This window comes from Pholcus phalangioides, unplaced genomic scaffold (genome assembly GCF_987345545.1).
Source record: "Pholcus phalangioides strain wild (caught in Gottingen) unplaced genomic scaffold, Ppha-v1.0 ptg000029l_1, whole genome shotgun sequence".
NCBI classification, from domain to species: domain Eukaryota; kingdom Metazoa; phylum Arthropoda; class Arachnida; order Araneae; family Pholcidae; genus Pholcus; species Pholcus phalangioides.
In genome coordinates, this window is record NW_028301619.1 from 1,004,407 (window position 1) to 1,030,623 (window position 26,217).

The 26,217-nt window shown below is 37.9% G+C and overlaps 1 protein-coding gene and 1 non-coding gene across 2 annotated transcripts in view; both read left to right on the forward strand.

Annotated features, from left to right (window-relative positions):
- The window catches only part of Rab8 (RAS oncogene family member Rab8), a 96,672-nt gene that overhangs the window by 50,953 nt on the left and 19,502 nt on the right, over window positions 1-26,217 (forward strand). Inside the window, exon 4 of the mRNA XM_089252522.1 lies at window positions 15,971-16,048. Coding sequence (XP_089108648.1) covers window positions 15,971-16,048 — 78 coding nt within the window. The remainder of the gene's footprint in view (window positions 1-15,970; window positions 16,049-26,217) is intronic.
- TRNAF-GAA (transfer RNA phenylalanine (anticodon GAA)) lies at window positions 16,570-16,643 on the forward strand. Its single transcript has one exon. It is a non-coding gene; the product is annotated as a tRNA-Phe (tRNA).

The window sequence follows — 26,217 nt, forward strand, 5'->3', positions numbered from 1 at the left end:
AAATTACAAGACGAGAATAGGAAACTATGGGAGGAGAACGAAATGATTTGGCGCCAAAACCAAATGTTGGAAGATAAGCTTGAACACATGGATGCCTATGCACGAAGAAATAACCTCGTCATCCGAAATGTTCCTGAAGGAAAGGGAGAGGATACGGACGAGATTGTATTGAAACTTGCGGAGAAGATGGAAGTTACAGTAGACAAAAGCAACATCGAAGCAAGTCACCGTCTCGGAAGCAGAAAAGACAAAGGCAAAAGTCAACCAATTATAGTCAGTTTTGTCAACCGTCGGCACAAGGAGCAGATACTAACCAAGGCGAAAAAAAGGCAGTCTACAAGAAAGGATCTTGGATTTCCAGGAGAAGCAACAAGGCTATATTTCGGTGAACACCTGACACCAAGGATGCAAGAGATCTACACCCTGGCCCTGGCAGCAAAGAAGACTCACGATTGGCGCTTCCTATGGACGAAGAATGGAGCTATCTACACCCGAAAGGACGAGGAGAGCAGAGTGTTCCTGCTATGCTCTAAATACGATATAAAGGAGGTCTACGAAAGAAGATTTTTGAAAGATAAGTATTATTCCGAATTTTTTCTGATCTCATAGAATTTTTTTTTCAGTTAAATTTAAAACGTAATAAAAAAATGAATAGTACAAACTCTTCACGGTTAATTAATTGTAGAAATTTTAGCACTGAGGAAATTTATCCATTATACAACAACAAACGCTGCGAATTATCATTATTTTATGCAAATATAAGAAGCCTTAAAAAGAACTTCGACTCATTATCTGAAATTTTGACGTGCTGCAAAACACCTTTTAAAATTATCGCGTTAAGTGAAATCAGGGTCACTAATAAAGTAGAATGTAATTACTTGGGTATTAAAGATTTTGAACTATTAATTTCACCTAGAAAAGATAGCTCACATGGTGGCTCTGGAATGTACGTGCATAATAAGTTGAATTACAAATGCAAATCAGAAATAGTTATCGATGAATGTGAATCAATATGGATTGAAGTAAATTATAATAATTCAAAGGACAGCTTAATAATTGGATCAATTTATCGACCTCCTATCTCTAATGTGAACAGATTTTTAGAGTCACTTGATTCTGTCTTAAACTCGCTGTCTACAAAGTCTACCGAAATATTAGTTTGTGGTGATATCAACATAAATTTATTAGCTAATAACAAAGTTTGTTCAGATTACAGTAATATTTTATTGTCTTACGGACTAGAACATGTTATAACCAATGCCACTAGAAAATCATCAGCTTTGGATCATATTTTTATAAGAACAAAGAAACAAATATCTACAGTGGGCATTATAAACTCTGATATAACAGATCATCATCCGATCTTTATTTATCTTGATAATTTTAAAAATAATATTGATAGCCGTAAAGAAATCCACACTCGTTATGATCATAGCAAACTAAATTTATTATTATCTGATCCACCTTGGGTCTCCGATATATTTTCATGCAGTGATCCCAACGCTGCTTATCAAATCTTTTCTAAACATTTTGAGGATATACTGAAAGAAGCAGAAATAAAAAAAGTTAGAATTAAAAAGTACAGCATCCCCAAACAACCCTGGGTCTCTAGCTCACTTCTCAAGTCTATTAAAAAAAAGACAGGCTTTATAGTAGGTTGAAATCCAATCCTTTCAACATTCAATTAAGAGAAAAATATAAAACCTATAGAAATATACTGACATCTACTTTACGAAATGCCAAAAGAAAGTATTTTGAAGATCAATTTTTAAAATCTAATGGAAATATTTCAGAAACATGGAAAGTAATTAATCAAGTTTTAAATAAGAATACCAAACAATCTACTGTGATCCCGAGCCTAAAAATTTTAGGGTCTGTATCAGAATCAACTAATACTCTAGAGATTGCAGAAACACTGAATCATGCATTCTGTAATAATAACACTGATATGTCACCTGCTGTTAATAACGAAATTTTTGTAAATTATAATATAACATCTGTCGCGAATTCTTTGTTCCTGAACCCAGTTACAGCTGATGAACTAAACAGAATAATATCAAAACTTAGCTCTAAATCTTCTGTTGGTTTTGATAAGATAAGTATACGTATTGTGAGAGAAAATATAGAATTTTTAAAAATTTTTCTCTTATATCTAATAAATTTGATCTTTGAAAGCGGAATTTTTCCAGATCAGCTAAAAATTGCAAAAGTAATTCCATTATTTAAAAAGGGTGATCGAACTGATCCCCTAAACTATCGTCCCATTTCAATTTTGCCAACATTGAGTAAAATCATTGAAAAAGCGATGTACAATAGAATTTTGAATTTTCTAGAAAACAATTGCTCCATATATGAAAAACAATTTGGATTTCGTAAAAATATGTCAACTAAACTGCACTTATATGGTTCATTGACACAGTGCGATGCGCTATAGATGATGGTAATTTCACGTACGGAATATTCTTAGACTTTAAGAAAGCATTTGATTTCGTAAACCACGAAATTTTACTAAAAAACTCGCTCTCTATGGAATTCGTGGTTTAGCATTAAAATTGTTTCAGAGTTACCTCTCAAACAGGAAACAATTTGTAAATATTGGAGTGTACAACTCTAGTGTCAACAACGTGATTTGCTGGGTGCCTTAGGGTTCTTGCCTCGGACCACTTTTATTTCTGATCTATGTCAATGACATCTATAAAATATTCAGAAATTGCAAAGTATTTATGTATGCAGATGACACAGCCCTTTTACATTCAGGAAATCAAATTCCTCAAATCATAGATGAAATCAACTACGATATGAACATATTAAGCACCTGGTTATCAGTGAATAAACTACAACTCAATACTTCTAAATCAGTTTGCATACTTTTCATACCTTGGCAAAAGCCGTTGGACACTGTGCCATTGCCAATAAAATTCAAACAGGATGAGTTAAAGTTTGTCGATTCGGTTAAATACCTCGGAGTTTTAATTGATGAACATCTTTCATGGTCTAACCATATACTAGAAGTCAGCAAATCATTAAACTCCTATATATACATATTTTCGAAAGCAGGGCATTTCGTACCTTTTTATGTAATACACATGTTATATTTTTCACTTTTTTTCTCTAAATTAACTTATTGCTTGGAAGTATGGTCATCTGCCACTCAAGCATCTCTACAACCCCTGATAATTGCTCAGAAGAAAATATTGAGGGTAATGAGCTTTGCCTCATTTAATGAGCACATGGCTCCTCTTTTTAAACTATGGCGAATTCTTCCGTTAGATAGCTTGGTAAAATATCGATTAGCTATAATAATGTATGAATCACTACATAAACTAACACATATTCCCTCTTTTCCTATCACTGCACATGGATATCCAACAAGATTCTCCTCTAGAAACTGTATCCCGACCCCTACAGCGAGAACTAATTTCAAGAAAAATATGGTTTTCTTCCGGGGTATTCACATTTGGAATTCTTTGCCATTGAGCGTTCGAAATAAATCCTTAGCATTGTTCAAAATGACTGTGTAGTGACCTCTACTTGAATTTTTACCGATTGCGGAAAAATAATGACGTCGCACTTCGCAATTTTCTGGTGCAAATATTTGTTACCTAGCAACGCAAGTTGCGATAAAAAATCGAATGTTTTTCTTCGCAGTCGGCAAGTTGTGATAAAAAATCGAATGTTTTTATTCGCAGTCGGCAAGCAAACATTGTCATGTGATGTCTTTCATTTTTATGTGTCCGTACCAAATTAAACATGTATTATATAAAACCTTCTGATTGTTATTATATTTAATAATGGAGCTCAACAACCGGTCCTACAGATAGGCGCCTACGCACCGGTGCCCTGCATCGGTCCCTAAACTGGGTGCCCAAACTGGCGACGCCGGCCGTGATTTCGAACAGCGGCATGATTTCGAACAGCAAGCTTCTCAAGGTAAGTGAGTAATCGTTTCCTCCGTTCCAAATGGACAATCCGCCGAATGTCGATCGCGTCGCTATAAAGCCGCCCCCATTTTGGAGAAACAATCCAAACTTGTGGTTTATCCAACTAGAAGCACAATTCTCGATCGCAGCGATAACTGCCGATGCTACGAAGTTCAACCATACTATCACTGGTATCGATGCCGATATTTTATCGACAGTCCAAGATTTAGTTCTAGAACCTCCTCAGCAGAATAAATACTACGCGCTGAAGACACGATTGATTCAGGTTTACGCGGAGAGCGAATCATCGAAAATCCGTACGCTACTGCAAGGTTTAGAACTAGGAGATCAAAAACCATCGCATCTGCTTGCCCAAATGCGTGAGCTTGCCGGACGTAACTTTAGTGATGACTTGCTGAAATCGTTGTGGTTAGCGCGACTCCCCGCTAACGTCCAAGCTATACTAGCTGCTTCGAGCGAAGGGCTTCCACAACTCGCTTCAATGGCAGATAAAATCGCCGAGTTGGCCATTCCAAATATCTGTTCAGCATCCGGTTGACCTGAGAACGCAATCAGCCAATCACTGGAGCAACAAGTTGCAGCTCTGACCAAAGAGTTGAGTGAGCTGAAGGCCGCTATTCACACTTCACAGCGACAGCCTAGACCTCGATTCCGTCATCGGGAACGGTATTCTCGCTCGCGATCCCACAGCCGAGCCCAATACAAACAAGCTGAAAATGGCTTCTGCTTCTATCACACCAGTTTCGGAGCTCAAGCTAAGAAATATCAACAGCCCTGCTCCTTCAAAACCTCACCGGGAAACTAAGGCAGTCGTCCACCTGCCAAGGCCACGGCTGCCAATTCGTCGACAGAGTCATACTGGCCGATCCTTCCACCAACTGGACTTTTTTGATCGACATGGGCATTGATGTGTCAGTCGTCCCGCGAACTGTCGTCAATACCCACAAGAAACCCGAGAAGTTGATTCTTACAGCCGCCAATGGTTCCACTATCTCAACTTACGGTACCAAACTTCTAACATTGAATTTGAACCTCCGAAGGACATTTGCTTGGCCATTCATCATAGCCGACGTAACCCGACCAATTATTGGTGCAGATTTTCTATCGCATTTCAACCTGTTAGTCGATAGCAAACATCGATGGAACGCCTCATCGATGGAACGACCTTGCTATCTGCCACTTGTTCCATTGCAAGAAATATCGCAGCTCCATCTTTTTGCTTGAACGGTATCGACCTATTATCATCGCCATATCGGGATATAGTCAAAGAGTTTCCTGATATTCTCCGTCCACACATCCAAAATAAGAAAATTAAAGAGCACAATATCAAGCACTTCATTGAGACTACAGGTCCACCAGTTTTTGCCCGACCTCGACGGCTTTCCACGGAAAAGTTGAAAGTTGCGCTAAAAGAGTTCGAGTTCATGATGCAACAAGGACTTTGTCAGCCTACGAAGAGCAGTTGGTCTAGTCCACTCCATCTAGTGCCAAAGAAATCTGGCGACTGGAGACCGTGTGGAGACTATGTAAACAAACAAAATCACAGTTCCTGATCGTTACCCGATTCCTTTCCTCACAGATTGCTCGCACATTCTCCACGGAACGACAATATATTCCTCAATCGACCTCAATTAGAGCGTATCAACAAATTCCAGTGCACGAGCCGGATATTCCAAAAACAGCAATTACTACACCGTTTGGACTCTTCGAATTTCAATATATGACCTTTTGATTACGCAATGCAGCGCAGACCTTCCAGAGATTCATGAATACGATCCTACAAGGATTGGAATTCGTATTCTGTTATTTAGACGATATCCTGGTAGCTTCTCCAGACGAGCAAACTCATCTCCAACACTTACGTGAAGTATTCAGTCGACTAGACGAATACGGACTGTGCATAAATGTGCCAAAATGCATCTTTGGCGTCCCGACCATCAAATTCTTGGAGTATGAAATTAGCAAGAATGGACTCAAACCGTTATCCGCCAAAGTAGATGTCATCAAGAACTTTATGCAACCCACTTCCGCCACGTCCTTGCGCCGATTTCTGGGCATGTTGAATTTTTACCACCGGTTCATATCTAAGTGTGCGGACCTGCAGCGACCACTCACCGCTATGTTAGCAGGTCACGCGAAAAACAGCCGGAAACCACTCAATTGGACTCAACAAGCTTCACAAGCCTTCGTCGATGTCAAGGAAGCGCTATGCAACGCCACTTTGCTCGTTCATCCAAAGCCAAATGCGCACATTTCTCTCGTAGCAGATGCATCGGACAATGCCATTGGTGCAGTGTTACAGCAAGAGCATGACGGTGTGATCCAACCCCTCAGTTTTTTCTCTCGCACACTGTCTCAGTCTCAAGTAAAATACAGTGCGTATGACAGAGAACTTCTAGCTATTTATAGCGCAGTTAAACATTTCAAATGCCAGCTAGAAGGACGTCATTTTACCATTTATAGTGACCATCGTCCATTGATATATGCCTTCAAACAAGACCCGAACAAAGCTTCGCCTCGACAACTACGGCAATTAAATTATATCGCAGAATTTACTACTGATATCAGGTATATTCCCGGACCAAACAATGTAGTTGCTGACACTTTGTCACGCATCGCAACTATTGCTTCTCCATCACCAATCGACTACGATGCGATTGCCGACTCTCAATGTGACGATGAATTACGTGAACTCCAACAAAGCTCATCATTGAAAATCGTTAAACTGCGTTTGCCGGACAGTAATATAACGAAGCACTTGTTTTGTGACATTTCTACGGGACACATCCGTCTTTATATTCCAGAATCACACAGAAGACAAGCTTTTGAATCACTCCATACGCTTTCTCATTCAGGTATCAAAGCTACTACCAAGTTGGTTTCTCAACGCTTTATCTGGCGCAACATCAAAAAAGATTGTCAGGCGTGGACTAGAGCATGCATTGCATGCCAACGTTCTAAACTTCACCGACACACTCGTTCCGCTCTGGCCGAATTCAAAGTACCAAACAATAGATTTCAACACATCAATCTCGACATAGTTGGCCCATTGCCATTATGCCAAGGCTCACGGTACCTCCTAACGATAATAGACAGATATTCCAGATGGATCGAAGCCACACCTATGCCAGACCAAACAGCCGAAACAGTCGCCAAAGCCCTAATTGCGACCTGGTTTGCCAGATTTGGCATACCACAGAAGATTACCACAGACCAAGGAAGACAGTTTGAGAGTCATCTTTTCCAAACCTTAAGCAGATACCTCGGATTCCAACATCACAAGACGAACGCATATCATCCTCAGGCGAATGGACTCATCGAGAGACAACACCAATCTCTGAAAGCTGCCCTAAGATGCCGAATCCAATCCCATGCAGCTTGGGTTGACGCTCTTCCATTAGCACTACTAGGCCTGAGATCAGCAGTGAAAGAAGATTTAGGATGCTCCTCCGCCAAAATCCTCTATGGATCACCATTGCAACTGCCTGGCGAGTACTTCTCCGCAATACCAGACATCAAACAATCCGATTTCGTCCATCAACTTCAAAAACTAATGCGTTCAATGAAACCCATACCTACAACAACTCACGGATCTACACCAACATATGTTCCTACATGTCTACAATCCGCATCTCATGTCTTCCTGCGTAACGATGCACCACACTCTGCCTTGCAACCAACGTATCAAGGCCCATTTCTGGTCAAAGATCGACGAGATAAATTCTTCGACATCGACTTCAACGGGACATCCAGGAGAATCTCCATCGATCGGTTGATCCCAGCTTTCTTAAGTAACCAGCATACCCAAGTGCCTTCGACGTCACCCGTCCGTCCAAGTACAGTACCAGCAACTGTGACTCGTTCCGGTCGTCATGTCCACTTCCCCGACAGATACTCGACCACGACATTTCGTTGACACTAGGGGGGGAGTGTGTAGCAACCTCTACTTGAATTTTTACCGATTGCAGAAAAATAATGACGTCGCACTTCGCAATTTTCTGGTGCGAATATTTGTTACCTAGCAACGCAAGTTGCGATAAAAAATCGAATGTTTTTCTTCGCAGTCAGCAAGCAACCATTGCCATGTGATGTCTTTCATTTTTATGTGTCCGTACCAAATTAAACATGTATTATATAAAACCTTCTGATTGTTATTATATTTAATAATGGAGCTCAACAACCAGTCCTACAGATAGGCGCCTACACACCGGTGCCCTGCATCGGTCCCTAAACTGTATTTAACCATCTTCTGGATGAAAATCCCTTGGAATGAACAGTTTGCGCGTGCTCGTCTGTACATATGTACAAAAGCACTTGGTATCACTGATAAGAGGTTTTTTTTTCCTTCACCTCTCCTCTCGTCAAAAACTATTTTCTTTTTTAATCCAATTTTTGTAATGTGTTTGTAATCTTTGTAAATGTTTCTCCCGTGATACATTCTGGTTTTTTTTTTCTTCCTTTTTTTCTATCACCTGTTCTCCATAACCAAACTGTTGAAGGGACATTACAGGATTTTGTAATCGGCATGGGGTCTCCCATTCGTGTCCTTATCAGCACCTCTACTTTATCCATACTTTTTTTATCTCCCCCCACCCCTATCAACGACACTTGTAAAGTGACTTGCTTGGTGTCTTTCTTAAAAAATTAATTCTTTTTGCTGGCTCCTTCTTCTGAACTAATTTTACAAACAATTATGAACTTTTCACAGAAAGTCAGGACAACTCCTTTGTTGGTGAAAGCAACTTTCCTTCTGTTTCATTAACTGTGGTTAGCAAAGTACTGCAATAGCAATGTCACATTAATGAATGAGAAGACAATAAATGAAATTTAAACAAATATTACGCAATGAAATTTAATTTATCCTGATATCAAATTTTCTATATCAAATAATAAATAATTTCGACAGGTAAATTTAAGTGAAATAATAATTCGATTTGGTTATATGGATCGTTAACATCAAATGTAGATGCTATTTATTTTAATTGCTATTTTTGTCTAGCTTTTTCTCTGTATTATTAAAAATTTGCCATTGAATTAAAGTAAAAAAAAAACTGCGTAGAATGAAATTCTCTTATATCAGCTTTTGGTTGCCATAATTCATTTTTTGATTTAATAAATAAATATATTTGCACCTATTTGGCCGATATACTTCGTTCTTTTTATCTTTCTTTCAGGTCAAAAGAAATAAGATTTACGTGTATCGCAAGAGCAAAGATGTCATAGGGTCGAGAGCATTTTACTAGCTTTTAGCTATTGCTCTCTTCCCTGTCCCAGCTTTCTTCACCATATTATGAATTAACTATTTTCTACCGTGTCCATTCAAACATTTTTTCTTTCTCTTTGCATTTTCTGTCAAATATTGTAAAACATGTAATTTAATTGTAAACTCTAATTTGTATAGTATTACTGAAATTGACTGGGAACAAATAAATTATGTTATTTAGACCCATAATGACAGTATGCAACTTCTGGCGTGGGGGGGGGGGGTACCACAAAATGTTGTGAACAGTGGTCAGATTGCAAACTTTGCTGAATTGCAATCTCCAGCGCATCCCCTATATGTTAGCAGTTCCTCAGGAATATTAATTGGGGGGGGGGGGGTTCAATAAAGGTGAATTGCAAGCTCATCCACATCATGACCATGGAATACTCTGTTGTTGAACAAGAATTTTTGTGCTTTCACCTCATAGCCAAAACACAGTGGACAACATATTTAACATTTCTTGAGTAAGTTGTAGTTGTGTTTGATTACTTCGTTTTTTGTGATGTTTCCATTAACTATGAAATCGTGAAATGCTATAATTATCATTTTGCCATGACTGGCTATCGTTTCCGTTCTGCAACCAAATTTCCCACGTATTGGATGTCATTAATTTTACATTTTTAAATATTTTTTTCCCCTTTACCAAATAAAATTCCATTTCTTCAGGAATATTCATGTCAATTTTCAAGTCATTCTGACAATAGTTCTTTTTTTACAGTGTTTTGAAACAGAACCTTAGTTATAATCACCCTGTATATCGTAAATCATTTCTAATTAATCTGCATTATTTATGCTTCATTAAATACATTATATTCACCTAATTTTTATTAGTTTTTTGCAAAATAGCTTCCTAATTAAGTATACTGAAAGTAACTGGAGAAAAAACCTTGATATATTATATGGTTAATGATAACATTAAAAGAATTTTCAAACAGTAATCCATTGAGTTAAGCAAAAAATAATTAAATTGCAAAAGTTGATTTTTCTTAAAATGTAAGAAATATTTATTGATTAATCAATATGGGAATAGCGTTAATTACATTAATAAACATTTAATTTTAATTAATTAGAAGTTTTAGGATTTTTCAGTAATTTTATTGTTTTTAATGATAATACTATTTAAAACAAAAAAACTGTTTAAACCAAAAAAACCTGTTTTTTTTACTAACCCTGCTCAGACATAATGGCTACGTCTGCTACAGTATCCAACTCCATTTCTAATTCTTTAAAAGAGATCTGTACATTAACCAAGAATTGAGATTCCTCATTCAATTTATTAATTGAATTCACTGAAAATAAATTATACCCTTCTGTGTCCGATTTATCTGCAGTAAATATTATTTTAGCAGAGAAATTTTTATGCTCTGACTTGCACATACTGGAGAAATATGTCCAATTTTATTGTTGGCATGGCACCTAGCATTTTTGTATTTACACTTTTCGGCATTGGTTGATGCACAACATTAATAGCATTTCTAAGAACTTGTTACTGTGAACACCTTTACTCCATCTTGGTTTATTTTGATGAAAAGTCAATTTTTCCACTTCGTTTACATTCAATGAGAGTCCAGCTGCTGTAACTTTGATATTGCTAGAACCTTCTTCATCAAGTTCCATTGCTGCAGCTATGTCAATGGCATCTGCAAGTTTCAAATTTTTTCTTGCCAGTAAACGTTTTTGAGTTGCCTCACAGCGAATATGCATAATCTATCCCGCAAAGCCTCGTCCAAAAAATCGCCAAAAATGCACGTTGATGCAAGCTGTTCCAATTTCACAAAATACTCTTCGATGCTTTCACCTTCCTTCTGATTTTGTCGGCGAAACTTGAAACTTTTAGCGATGCTAAATGGGTGCAGGACAAAAATGTTCTTGAAGGAATTTGACGAGCTCTTCACGCTCTCAGTCCTTGGGTAGACATAGAAGTAAAGCAAGTTACGAAGCAGTTTACATGCTTTTGCATGGAGATCAACACCGACATACGTTTTTCAACTAGGCCTATTTTTGACATTGTAACTATAGCGTAATCTGTTTCTTTTTAAGCGTGTACGAGGTTCGATTTATTTACCTTTACCGGAACACTTCCTCGTCTCCATTATTATAAATAATGTTTCAAGAACTGGTTTAATATTAATAGCAGATTATTTATTATGTTAAAAGTGGAGATACATAAACTAGCCACTGGAGTGAAAATGCCCAAACCCTGGAGATACAAAAACGTTGTTACACAAAAGCACCATTGCCATTACATGATAGCAAAATAACCCCTCTTGGTTTTAGCCTTTCAAATGGCTAATTATATTTATTACAGAAAGAAATATTACTTTTTTGTTCATTTTTCTCTAAGAAAATGGCTTTTAACGCTAGAACTGCACAGTCATTCTGATCGCCATTTGCAACTCTATTTTTCAAAATTTGAAAATTCCCCTTCTTTTTCTGAAGGAATAAAATTCCCTGAGGAAGGAAAATTCCCTGACTTTTCCTAAAGGAATCTTTTGGAGCAAAAACGAAAATTTAAAGTCATTTCCGTTGATTTTTAAAAATTACTTCCACCTAGAACTATACTGAGCGGTCATTTTGACTGCAGTTGAAAATTTTGTTGCTTAACCAGATTTTAGGTATGCCATGAATACATTTTTTAAGAAATAAAATTGTTAATTTTCTCTTTTATGAAACTAGGATATATAAAAATTTATAGGATACTAAAAAAACATTTCAGACGTAAGCAAACATACAGGGTATTTGAAAAGGAGATGGACTAATTTCTAAAGTATGGTAGAGTGCATGAAATAATTATTTTTTATCTTTCATATACTTGGTGGAAAATAGAACACAAAGGTGCCAGAGTCCTTGAGTGTAAAGCCAAAGAGGTGAATCACATTTTATTTTCAACCATGCATTTTGCAGCCGCAAGCTCAGCTGGATGTGTCGAAGGGTCAACTAAGTGTTGAATGTTTGGTGGTACAACTTTTACTCTCCCGTAGACCTTAGATCCCGTATTTTATCGTACAGAACCATTTTTAAATTTTTTTTTTCATATTTGGGCTCATTATACAATTACATGATAAGTGTCAAAATGGTTTGCCTCTTGCAACAACAATACCTCATGTTCTTTCTGCTAGTAAAATTGAGTATTGGCATAAAATGTCAAATTTTCTTGGCTGCTTGGGATGAAGGCAAAGTGGGGGATGTCATAGGTAGGGGAAATCTAAGGATTCAGCTCACTCTTGAGCCCCAAGAATTTTTGACATATGCCCTCAATAATTTCATGAACACACAAAGCAATGCACGTTTCCTCCCCTTGTGTGCTTTATTGAATTCCTTATAGCCATATCGATATATACTGGGCCTTACTGCTGTTAAGGAGTTGGGTTGGAAATGAAGGTTTAGGCACCCAGTTTAGGGACCGATGCAGGGCACCGGTGTGTAGGCGCCTATCTGTAGGACCGGTTGTTGAGCTCCATTATTAAATATAATAACAATCAGAAGGTTTTATATAATACATGTTTAATTTGGTACGGACACATAAAAATGAAAGACATCACATGACAATGGTTGCTTGCCGACTGCGAAGAAAAACATTCGATTTTTTATCGCAACTCGTGTTGCTAGGCAACAAATATTCGCACCAGAAAATTGCGAAGTGCGACGTCATAATTTTTCCGCAGTCTGTGAAAGTTCAAGTAGAGGTCGCTACACACTCCCCCCCTAGTGTCAACGAAATGTCGTGGTCGAGTATCTGTCGGGGAAGTGGACATGACGACCGGAACGAGTCACAGTTGCTGGTACTGTACTTGGATGGACGGGTGACGTCGAAGGCACTTGGGTATACTGGTCACTTAGGAAAGCTGGGATCAACCGATCGATGGAGATTCTCCTGGATGTCCCGTTGAAGTCGATGTCGAAGAATTTATCTCGTCGATCTTTGACCAGAAATGGGCCTTGATACGTTGGTTGCAAGGCAGAGTGTGGTGCATCGTTACGCAGGAACACATGAGATGCGGATTGTAGACATGTAGGAACATATGTTGGCGTAGATCCGTGAGTTGTTGTAGGTATGGGTTTCATTGAACGCATTAGTTTTTGAAGTTGATGGACGAAATCATGGCGCTGTTCGAAATCACGTCCGGCGTCGCCAGTTTAGGCACCCAGTTTAGGGACCGATGCAGGGCACCGGTGTGTAGGCGCCTATCTGTAGGACCGGTTGTTGAGCTCCATTATTAAATATAATAACAATCAGAAGGTTTTATATAATACATGTTTAATTTGGTACGGACACATAAAAATGAAAGACATCACATGACAATGGTTGCTTGCCGACTGCGAAGAAAAACATTCGATTTTTTATCGCAACTCGTGTTGCTAGGCAACAAATATTCGCACCAGAAAATTGCGAAGTGCGACGTCATAATTTTTCCGCAGTCGGTGAAAGTTCAAGTAGAGGTCGCTACAAAGGCATCATTTATCAATGGTTGTCTTAAGCTCATTAGGGAAAAATATATTGCTATCAATATTATTCTTCTCCCGGTTCCAACCTGGCGGTAACCTTGGTAATAGACGAGCATCTTGCCACTCGGCCGCTTATGCCAGATGTCTGGCATCCCTATACTAACCTTTCATTATTTTGCCTTATCGGAATTTTGAAATCAATGAATAAATACACAATATAAGTTTGAAATATATAATTAAGTTTTTTCGCGGAGTTGGGGCCCCTAGGAGTGCCCACTCTTCCCAAAAAACCTTATACGAAAATATTTTAAGACAGGCAACCCTAGCCCTTATAAAACTTATTTTAATCCAAAATAAATCCACATTTAAAACAGTATCGTGTATTTTTGAAATATGCTCCGCGATAGTTCTGGTGTTGATTGTTTATGGTGCCTAGATTTTTTTGTGATTTGTTGAGCCCTGATCTATATCACAGTTTTTACAAAATAGCTTCTTAATCAAGCATATTGAAAGTACCTGTAGAGAATGTCTATTATATGGTTAATAAGATTCAAGTCATTAAGAATTTTCAAACAAAATAATTAGCTAAGCAAGTTATAAGCTATAATATAATTGAACTGCAAAAGTTAGTCTTCGTTAAAATATAAAAGATATTCACAGATTAACCCTCTGACTGCTCAATTTGTGGACCGAAATTGCTTCAAAAATTGCCTAATTTTAAAAGTGAAGTTTGAGCGGTAATACCACGTGTGTTCAAATGCCGCAATTTAGTGGACAACTAACGACATCTGTTGGCCAAAACATAAATGAAACGTCTAATACTGTATAATTTATTTCAGTGGTTAAACGGGGAAAAAACGGGATGCGCTCCTCAATAAAGGAAGAAAAACACATGCCCGCGGGATGAGCAGCCAAAGGGTTAATTATTAATATGGGAATAGCATTAAAATAAAATGTTTATTTGGCTTTCTGGGTCAACTATTTATCTATAAAACAAAGCTAACCGTATTTCTGGGAGGTGACTGTTGAGAAGGATTTTTAACTAAATATTTTGTGAGCTGTTCTCTTGTTAGGCAGTTACACTGGTGAAATAAATTAAGAGAATTTGCATATTTATTGAATTTCATGAAAAGAACTGAACTGAATGTAAAACCACTGCTTCTAGACAAAAATGCAAATCTTGTACGTCAAATACGTAAGCGTACACCTGTGTGTAGGCGGAGCCAGTAGAGAAACAGGCTTTATAAGCGCGCGTAAGTTAAGACACATTTCGTTCGCTAGCACACCTCAGCGAATTTCTTGGTGTTATTTTGCAGCAATCAGTTAATTTCAAATTGTAACAGTAAAAATGAGTAACCACCAACGTTTAGATGATGGAATGAGGTGGCGAATTGTGGGGAAGCTAGAAGCAGGCCAATCTCAAGTCCAGATTTGTAGAGAGTTCAATTTAATGCCCAGCGTCGTGTGTAACTTATGGAAACAGTTCCAGGATACCAGATCCATCGAGAGAAAGCCTGGGCAAGGTCGTCCAAGAGCCACGACGGCCAGAGAAGATCGCCATTTGTCGATTATAGCGAGGCGTAACAGGAGTGCTACAGCTTCTCAGCTCTCTCGTGACTTGTATGCAGCCACAGGAACCCGTGTATCAAGGGTGGCTGTTTCCAAAAGACTTCATGAGAGAGGGTTGTTTGCAAGAAGACCTGCTGTTTGCGTCCCGCTCACTTCTACAAACAGGAGAATCCGTTTATCATGGTGTGCAGAGAGCATAGAAATTGGAGTATGGATCAATGGGCGACCGTTCTCTTCACTGATGAGTCCCGGTTCAGCCGGGTGTAATCCATGTCAATGTCATACTTTTACACTAATTTTAATAAAATTAACTTGCAGATATTGTTTTTAAGAAAGAATGAGAATAGAGTGAAAATTGCCTAATGATATTCACTATAATGAAAACCGACTATATTATGATATTACTCTCTAGCCCTGATGCACTTTTCATAGTCTTTATATATTCCATCTATAACGATAGGTTTCTCTGGTCCCTCGAGTACTGTTATTGTATAGTGTTTCACTGCATATTGAAATTTTTATTTTATTTCTAAAATGTATAAAATTATGTTTCATCAAATGAAAAGTGGTTAATAGAGATAACTTTCTTATTCATGAAAGTCAGTGTCTCATGAATATCGGAATTACAAATATTATGCTGGTATATTTTATTGATGCAAAATAAATATTGCAACAGTGCTTAAAATATTTGGAATTTCATATGCCTTATAATTCAACTTTACTATCATATAGTTTTGTTTTATTTTTTTAGGGTATCATGCTTGTATATGATGTAACAAATGATAGGTCATTTGAAAATATAAAAAACTGGATAAGGAACATTGAGGAGGTAAATTTTTCATTCTAGATCTAATGTTCAATTGTTTTATAAAAAAAAAAAAGTTATTTCCCCTTATACAAGGATGACGTCACTCTCCGCTACCATACGAAGGTTTTTAACAACTGGCTGTTGTGAAGATATATTTCGGAAAGAGAGAAAATTCAACTGCCCCTGCGGGGAATCGAACCCACGTCCTTTCACTTTCCGGGTGGACGCCCTAGACCACTAGACTACAGAGGCACAGAATCTCTCAATCTTTCCTTGGAGCTCGTGTACACTGAAAGGGACCGTACATGGACGGCCGGACCAGACTCAGGCCAAGCTCACAACTGCTGACGTTGCCACCAGATGGCGATTTATACAAGGATTCAATTCCTTGTATAAGTCGCCATCAGGATTCAATTCCTTGTATAAGTCGCCATCTGGTGGCAACGTCAGCAGTTGTGAGCTTGGCCTGAGTCTGGTCCGGCCGTCCATGTACGGTCCCTTTCAGTGTACACGAGCTCCAAGGAAAGATTGAGAGATTCTGTGCCTCTGTAGTCTAGTGGTCTAGGGCGTTCACCCGAAAAGTGAAAGGACGTGGGTTCGATTCCCCGCAGGGGCAGTTGAATTTTCTCTCTTTCCGAAATATATCTTCGCAACAGCCAGTTGTTAAAAACCTTCGTATTTCCCCTTATGTTGCAAGTTATGTGTTAAACATATACAGAGGGTTTCCTAGAACTCTACTGCCAAAATGAGAGGGGTGATAGCACACACATCAAGACAAACAATTTTCGTAATTAAACAGAATTGCAAAAGTGTCCCCCCCCCCCCCCGCGCACTTAATGTCCGTAGAGAAAAGACTGTATTTTTCTCTCTCTCTCTCCGTAATTTTGTCGGTGTTTCAAAGGAAGAAATTTCTCTCACTCATCATGATCTGAGCAGGGTTGCCATATTTTGCCAAATTCTGAAGCGGGGCAATGCATGTATTCCCTGAATAAGTAGCTCATGACCCTGGGTTCCATTTAAAAAAAAATCTTTGTCTTTACATGTGTTAGGTCTCATCTTGAAGATATAGTTCTGGGAATCCTTGCATAGCTGCCAAGTCTCCCGAATTTTAGCTTCATCCCTCAACCTCCCGAAAAGTTTTTAAATCTCCCGAATTTTTACGAACATTGCAAAAATCCCTAATTGTCCCTAAAAATTACCTACTTCATTTTAAAAAACAAAATCCCCACTTATGAAAACCATCCCTAAGGAATTTCTTGTGGGACATGAAGTCTTTTGCCTCTGTTTTTTTCCCTTTCGAAATGACGTCACATGTCGTAAATGGGGAAATTTCCTTTTTAAGAAAGTTTTACAAACCCTCTGATAGTAATAAGAAAGTTGTTTGTCTTATCGTGTAGGGAAATGGCTTAGTAGCCAATAGTCCTGGATAATAATTGAAGATTATGGTGATGCTCATGTGATCAAAATTTCTTTTGTTGAAGTTACGTACTTGCGATATAACAAAACATGAATACTGATAAGCAAAAGCATATTTAATCAATTTTAAAGATACTTATTCCCAGATGAATTTCCTTTCATCAAGCGTTCCAGGAAAGGGCAGACTTTTCCTTTTTGTACAAGTTGTGTTACGGACATAAACATCTACCATGGTGGAAAGACTGACATCATCACCCATGTGAAATGAAAAAAAAACATCAAGCAAGTGTCAAAAATTGACACTTTTTTTTCCTTCATCTTCCGATGATTTTGGGGTCATTCGTGCGGAATGTTTGTTCACAGCGTTTCTGATTGAACACAATATTTATTTATTTTTTTAGATCACCATTTTGAAGTTTTGGCCACCAATTTCACTTGTTTTTTGCGTAGGGGTTTTATTCCCAAGGGTTTAACTTCCATGTGTGTAAAATCCCTATTTTATTTGACTTCAATTTTTGAGTAGGGATTTTATTCCCTATGCTTTAACTTTTATGTGTGGAAACTCCCTATTTTATTTAGAAAAATCCCTTTTGTATTTAATAGGGAGTGGTTTTAGCATAAAATACGGGTTCGCGTGAAAATCTCCAGAATTTTCATTTTCAAAAGTTGGCAGCTATGTCCTTGTATACACAGCAGGATTTCTATAAAACAGTAACATCTATAATGATAATGTTTTATATAGGAATGCTATTCTTTAGTCGTGGCAGATTGCTCATGGTAGTAATGCATAACCAGGTTGTCTACAACAATTACTTTAGAAAAATCTTGTATGACAATATTTTCGACACCCAAGAAATCTTTGAATGATTGCTCTCAAGCAGGGCAGCAACTACACTGAACAGCCAAAAAAACTGGCACACCTGCCTAATATTGAGTAGGGCCCCCGCGAGCACGCAGAAGTGCAGCAACACGATGTGGCATGGACTCGACTAATGTCTGAAGTAGTGCTGGAGGTAATTGACACCATGAAATCCTGCAGGGCTGTCCATAAATCCATAGGAGTAAGAGGGGGTGGAGATCTCTTCTGAACAGCACGTTGCAAGGCATCCCAGATATGTTCAATAATGTTCATGTCTGGGGATTTTGGTGGCCAGCGGAAGTGTCTAAAGTCAGAGTGTTCCTGGAGCCACTTTGTAGCAATTCTGGACATGTAGGGTGTCGCATTGTCCTGCTGAAATTGTCCAAGTCCGTCGGAATGCACAATGGACACGAGTGGGTGCAGGTGATCAGACAGGATGCTTACGTACCTGTCACCTGTCAGAGTCGTCGTATCTAGACATATCAGAGGTCCCATATCATGCCAACTGCACACGCCTAATACCATCACAGAGCCTCCACCAGCTTGAACAGTCCCCTGTTGACATGTAGAGTCCATGGATTCATGAGGTTGTCTCCATACCCGTACACGTCCATCAGTTCGAAGCAATTGGAGCCGAGACTCGTCAGACCAGGCAACGTGTTTCCAGTCCTCAACAGTCCAATGTCAGTGTTGTCGGGCCCAGGCGAGGCGTAAAGCTTTGTGTCGTGCAATCATCAAGAGTACACGAGTGGGCCTTTGGCTCCGAAAGCCCATATCGATGATGTTTCGTTGAATGGTTCGCACGCTGACACTTGTTGATGGCCCAGCATTGAAATCTGCAGCAATTTGCGGAAGGGTTGCACGTCTGTCACGTTTAATGATTCTCGTCAGTTGCCATTGGTCCCGTTCTTGCATAATCTTTTTCCGGCCGCAGCGATGTCGTAGATTTAATTTTTTTTACCAGATTCCCGATATTCATGGTACACTCGTGAAATGGTCGTACGTGAAAATCCAAATTTCATCGCTACCTCGGACATGCTATGTTCCATCTCTCGTGCGCTAACTATAACACCATGTTCAAACTCACTTAAATCTCGATAACCTGCCATTGTAGCAGCAGTAACCGATCTAACAACTACGCCAGACACTTGTTGTGTTATATAGGCGTTGCCGACTGCAGCGCCCTACTCTGATTGGTTCCATATCTCTTTATTTGCATACGCATGCCTTTACCAGTTTTTTTGGCTCTTCAGTTTAGATGGTTCTTCAAGTACACATTTTGGCACCCCTTGTAATGTGGAAGCAGAGGTTGAAATTCTCGCCCCCTGTGTCTGAGGCACCAGACCCATCTGTTCCCCCCCCCCCTAGTTGCAGCCCTGCGCTCAAAATATTGATGAAAAATATGGCAAACAAAAGTAATCAGCATTTGAATAAAAGAAATGTCTCCCACATATAGTTTTGGTTTTTAAGCAGGGTGTCTACCATCACAGAAAAATCACAAAATGAGAAAAAGATAGAAGTCCCAAATCAGTCATTAAGTTTGAGTAAAGGTCACAGATTTTTTATGGTTCTTGAGAGACTTTTCCTCCTCCCCCCCCCCAATATCCCCCGGGTTTCTTTTTCTCCAAACCCTTTTTGCAGAGGGGGTGGATGGGTAAGTAGCGCTAGAAAAGAACAATGTTATCTGTCAATGTGTAACCTACATTGAGACAGGCATTATGGGGGGGGGGGGTAAAAAGCTATTCAGCTTGATGAGCAAAAAAAAATTTTTTTCTTTGCTTGTCCAGATATTTCAACATCTGTAATATTTGCCTGAACGAGGAATGGGGGAGAAGGGAACTGTAATGAACTAAGGGACAGTTGGGAGTCCTTGTGAACAGTATTGGTTCCCGCATGAGGAAGGCCACTGATATTTTTTTCTTTTTGCATAGAAGGAAGTAAGATTTTTTTAAATTATTGTACATTTTTTTTAAAATCAGGTCGATCTTTATCAACTAGCTATAGCGTAACAACTAAATAGTATGTGGATGTGACAGAACAAGAGTTCGAAAAATGATAGACATCAGACTAAAATAAGGTCGGTGATCGAATTGAAGAGTCATTCTCCAATAATAGTGTTGTGATGCAATATTTGGACCAAATTTAAAGGGATACGATGACAAGCTTGCGGTGCAAGCCAACACCAGAGCACAACTGCCTAGATAACTGGCCTTTGTGTAGGATTGTGATGTCACAAGAAGTAGTGCTAAACCGCGACCTCACCTAACAATCCCATCAGATACTGCGAGGATATTTTTTGATTTTTTTTTTTCTCCATGAATTACGAAACCAGTCAGGGTTTTTTGTCAAAACATTGAAATTTTTTTTCAACTATATATACGTTTAGAGAGATATAGATGGCTTTTTTCTCAGCCAGAGATATCAAGGAAACAGTTATTTTCCGGATATTATGCTGAGGTGAGCTCGGAAAGAAAAGTCATCACGTCTCCGCCGGGGCTCGAACCCAGGCCCTCTTGCAAACCGGGCAAGCATGCTACCATCTACACCACTGGAGACCCATGAATCTGCCTTCCTAATTTCACGCACTGTGTCGTGAGGCGCTGAAGTAGAGGCATTAGTAGCCTCTCTTAACTTCAGGAAATGGCCCCCGGGTGGGACGGTTTAGAGAGATATAGATGGCTTTTTTCTCAGCCAGAGATATCAGCATAATATCCGGAAAATAACTATTTCCTTGATATCTCTGGCTGAGAAAAAAGCCATCTATATCTCTCTAAACCGTCCACACATTTATATTTCTGGTATAAGGGAGACAATATATAAATAAATTAAATTGAAATTTGATGTCTCCCTCCCAAATCACAGTATATTGCATTAAGGAATATTTTTTCATTTAATGGTTATGTTTCGAAAGTGCACAGGCGGTTTCGCATTGTCTCCACAGCATCTCTGCAAAATATTTGAAAAAATAAAAACCTCTTTGGATAGTATGAACAAATAATGATTCTTTGCCTGATAAGCATAATTGAAGAAGGAATTAACGATAAAGGCAAATAGCAAAGCAAAAAGCCATGATTTCCTAGCTCTGAAAACGACACCAATGGTATGTCTAAATACATTTAGGAATTCACAGCTTTCTCCTTGTCTTCATTGTTGGTTACTTTTTAAACTACTTGGAAAGTGTTTGCATTTTTCTCATATCTTTCGCTTGGGATTGTTTTCTACTTTTTTATTTTGAATTCATTACAAGTAAGTCATTCTTTTTTTTACAGAAATTGTTCAAGTATGCATTAGTAGATGCCTATAGAATTGACTTTATATTATAATTAGGGATACGTAAATTTCGTATTTACGAAATAGCCGCGATAAATGCGAAATTTACAAAATAAATGTGAAATATTTCCAACTTTGACAAATAAATGCTGAAATTGATTTTTTTATTACTTTTTTGCGAAATCTAGGTAATTTACACTTTTTGAAGTGGAAAGTCGTAATTTTGCTCAGTACTTGTGAGCGTGCTTGAAAGGGAAACCACAAGCATCACTTTTTCCCTCTTTGGCGTGGTGTTAGATGTAAATACAGTCGAGTTCGGCTACAACATAGCCCTAGGTGATTTGAGAAGTGTGTAATAACCGACGTGTATGTTATAGGGAGGTTTTGAAATTAGATTACGTAGCAATGATATATATGCATTATTGAGATTGGCGTGGAAAAAATAAGCTTATGCCTCACATAATTGAAATATAATATAGCATGAATATAGTTTTTGATTGGTACCTGGTAATTTTGGAAATTTATTTAGAAAACGAGATAATATATACAACAACATGCAGATATTTTTTGAAATGTTAATGATTTTTTTGAGTAGTAAATATAGTATGCTAATGGTTTTTCCCTTTGAAGTTGACAGTATTGTACATTTAAAAAATTCAGAAAAAATAATCCCACTGTGATGTTCATGAATTTACCAATTAATAATAAACTTGAATTAGCCACCAGTCTCAACTTGAATTGAGACCACGAATAAAAAAACATCACAAAGTTATAAAAACAAGTAAAAATTCCATATAATTTGAAGAGCATAGACAATACAGTTCTGCACAGGAAGACAGGATTTTAATAAATGTCAAAAATTTTATTTCCAAAATAGTTATATTTATTATCCACGGGTGGCGCTAAAGTTTGTCAATTATAATATCTGTTGATTAGGAAGTGTAACTATTCCATCCATGTATTTTCGCATTTATTGAAAAAATTTAGGTCTAAGATATCACCCGTATACAAGGAATGTTATCCATAAAAGGCTGTGTTTTTGACTATATAATTTTGGTTTTTTTTTTTTGCAGTATTACATCTGGATTACTTTTTTTATTTTGTTATATTCACAACGCATGTTTTAAGTAGGGTATAACAGAGATAAAAAAGTATAGACGTGAATGGTCCAAATTTTAAGGATTTCACAACTGTATTTTTTATCCACCGGTTATGTTATAAGTGTACCCAACTGTATATGCAACTTTTTTGAATTTCGGAAAATGATGCTATAAAAAGCATTTGAAAAATAAGGTTAAATTAATAGTGAAATAGATACTTTTTTTTTAAAATGCTAAATTTTTGATTTAAACCGTTTCATTTATTCGAGTTCTTTTCATGTGTGTGAATGAAAGTGAAATTTTTTTCATTTGGAATTCGTTATTGTGAATAAATGCAAAATTTCTGATTCAAAAAATTTTTTTTTGCGAAATTTACGTATCCCTAATTATAATCCATAGAATGTTTTTCACATCTTTCAGGTGGAAAAATTTCCCTTTCAATCAATAAATTATACGTTATTTCATGTGCTATTCTCCTGTGATCATCTCTCTTAAACTCTCCCTCAAAAACAGTGCAGAGCTTAACAACAATATAATTAAAAAGTAGCGCATCCACAACAATGTTTTCTGGATACACAAGTTTCCCAGACTAATGGCATTTATTAAAGAGTGGTGATTAGATAAGTCATTCATAATTAATGCTTCTATACAATTCTCACATTCAACTTTAACACATTTCTCACACAACATCCACCTATGTAAGCAATCACAGGAAGTGCTTTTCAACAGAGTTTTCTAAATCTTCATCTGATACAGAAACATTAAAACAATCAATATCAATGAGACTGGAATGAAAACAATTTTCTTGTCTCATCTTTCTTCATTATCTAGAAATCCAGCTTTCAACAATGTTTCATTATGTAATTTTTTTTCTACCTCAAATACTTGCCTTAGAGAGACATTGTACTGAGCTCCACTGAATTGTCTATATTTTCTGAAGCGAGACTCTAAGCAGTCCGTTTGGAATTTCCCTAAAAGTTCATATGACATTTTCAACTCATCGAAACAATACTTACAAATTTCAATCAGTGAATTTAGTTAAACTTAGAACAGAATGAGTCTCTTTTGTCGATTTCCCCTTTCACAACCCATTGCTTCCCAAGCATCTAACCAATCCATAACCATATGAAGAAATACTATTCTTTCATCATTCTCAGATGGTATGATAGGTGCCTGATATTTCATTTTTTGCAATACCTTCACGTTCATTACATTCCAGCACCTTAAAATAATCTTTATGAAATGAGAAGTGCTTTCACAGTCAACAACGTTTGCTTTTTTATTAAGTTCTAGCAACCCCTCCGCCAATATATGATTGAAAATCTGTAAAGCAAGTTTCACGTTTTGTTTCTCTATAATAGTTGCATAGCTGCCAAGTCTCCTGAATTTTCTGGGAGTCTCCCGAATTTTATCTTCATCTCTCGACCTCCCAAAAAGTTCTTAAATCTCCCAAATTTTTACGAAAATCACAAAAAATCCCTAATTGTCCCTAAAAATTCTGTACTTCATTTAAAAAGAATCCCTCTTCTGAAAACAAGCCATAAGGAATTTCTTGTGGGGCAAAAAGTTTTTTGCCTCTGTTTTTTCCCTTTTCGAAATGATGTCACATATCGTAAATGGGAAATTCCTTTTAAAGGAAGTTTTACAAACCCTCTGATGGTAACAAGAAAAGTTGTTTGTCTTATCGTGCAGGTAAATAGCTTTGCAGCCAATAGTCCTGGATAATAATTGAAGATTATAGTGACACGCATGTGTCAAAATCTCCTCTTTTGTTGAAGTAACGTACATGCGATAACAAAAAATATAATCAATTTTAAACATACTTATTCCCCAATGAATTTCCTTTCATCGAACGTTCCAGAAAAGGGCAGACTTTTTCTTTTTGTACAAGTTGTGTTGTGTAACGGACATAAACATCTGCCATGGTGGAGACTGACATAAAAAAAACACCAAGCAAGTATCACAAAAAGTCAATGTGCTTCAAAAATTGACGTTTTTTTTCCTTCATCTTCCAATGATATTGTGGTCATTCACTCAGAATGTTTGTTCACATCGTTTCTGATTGAACACAATACATTGGCATATGCAGGACGGGGTTGGGGTTCTACCCCCTCAAGCCAAGATTATAGTGTGTTTTTTCCGGGAAGAATGTAGGCGATGCACAGTTTTCACTGCCTCAGGTGCAGCTACAGCCACGGCTGAACGAATTTCAGATTTTTTTTTCTTGATATATCTCACCGTAGATTCGTTGATTCCGTAATGATGGGCCACAGCAGCAGCAATTGAATTTCTTTCGCCAAGCATAGTCTATATATCCAATTTTTCTTGTAAACCTTTCACTTCTTTTTTTGTCTTTCCGAAGCATTATCAGTAGCACTTGAAAAATGAGCCATCCTAAACACACACAACTCAAATTTTGTAAACAAAACACGCGTGAATGACGATTGTTGAGTGTTTCAAAAAAAATTTTCCAATGAAGGAAAAAACCGCGAATACGGGGGGGGGGACTGAATATATTTTTAAAATCACCATTGAAGTTTTGGCCTCCAATTTCATTTGTTTTTTGCGTAGGGATTTTATTCCCCTAAGCTTTAACTTTTATGTGTGGAAAATCCCTATTTTATTTGGAAATTTTTTTTTCAAAAGTTGGCAGCTATGTGGTTGGGTGCAATGCTCTGTAAGATATAGATTGTAACCAAATTTTAATAAGCTTTCAGCTCCTGATGTGTGCACCTTTTCCAAAACAAATAATGATGCTGTGCACCTATCTCTGTGAACCCTTCAAATGGAGGATAATACAGAGCTCTTTCAGGGTATTTTTGGTTAACCCAATTACACTCATGTCCATAAATTAAGGATAATTCAGAATCACTTGGAAATCTGAATCTAAAGTAAAAATTTCACCTGTAGAATTATCACACACATCTACAAGAATGATATGCAAATTTCAGGAAGCCACCAGATGATGCCGATAGTACGTCACAATGACGAGAGTGTAAGAGGGGGGTATATAAGGAATGGTGGCAAAGAAGTAAAATTGTTCACATGAGTTCTGTAAGGCGCTCAGTGCCATAAGCGAACAGTTATGACACAGAGGACGCATGTGGATGATTTTTTACGTGGTAGAATTATCGGCCGCCTGGAATGTGGGCGTACTCAGATGGAAGTATCCGAGGAATTGCCCAAAGTGTCATCTCTAGGCTTTGGCAACGATTCCAAGATAACGGAAATGTCAGTAGACATTACAGTACAGGTCGCCCCCGAGTTACAACGCCGAATGAAGACCGGTATTTGGCAGTAACTGCCAAAAGAAGCAGACGGAGCACAGCATTCGACCTGTCTCGTCAGCTATCTGCAGCCACGGGTACCACAGTTTCAAGGCAAACCGTGTACAGACGTTTGGGAGATATTGGTCTATATGCTCGCAGGCCTGTCAGATGTGTTCCGCTCACGGCAACCCACTGTCGGCAGCGATTAGCCTGGAGTAGAGAACATGCAATGTGGACATCGTCACAGTGTGCGTTGTACGGACTGTATTTCATCGC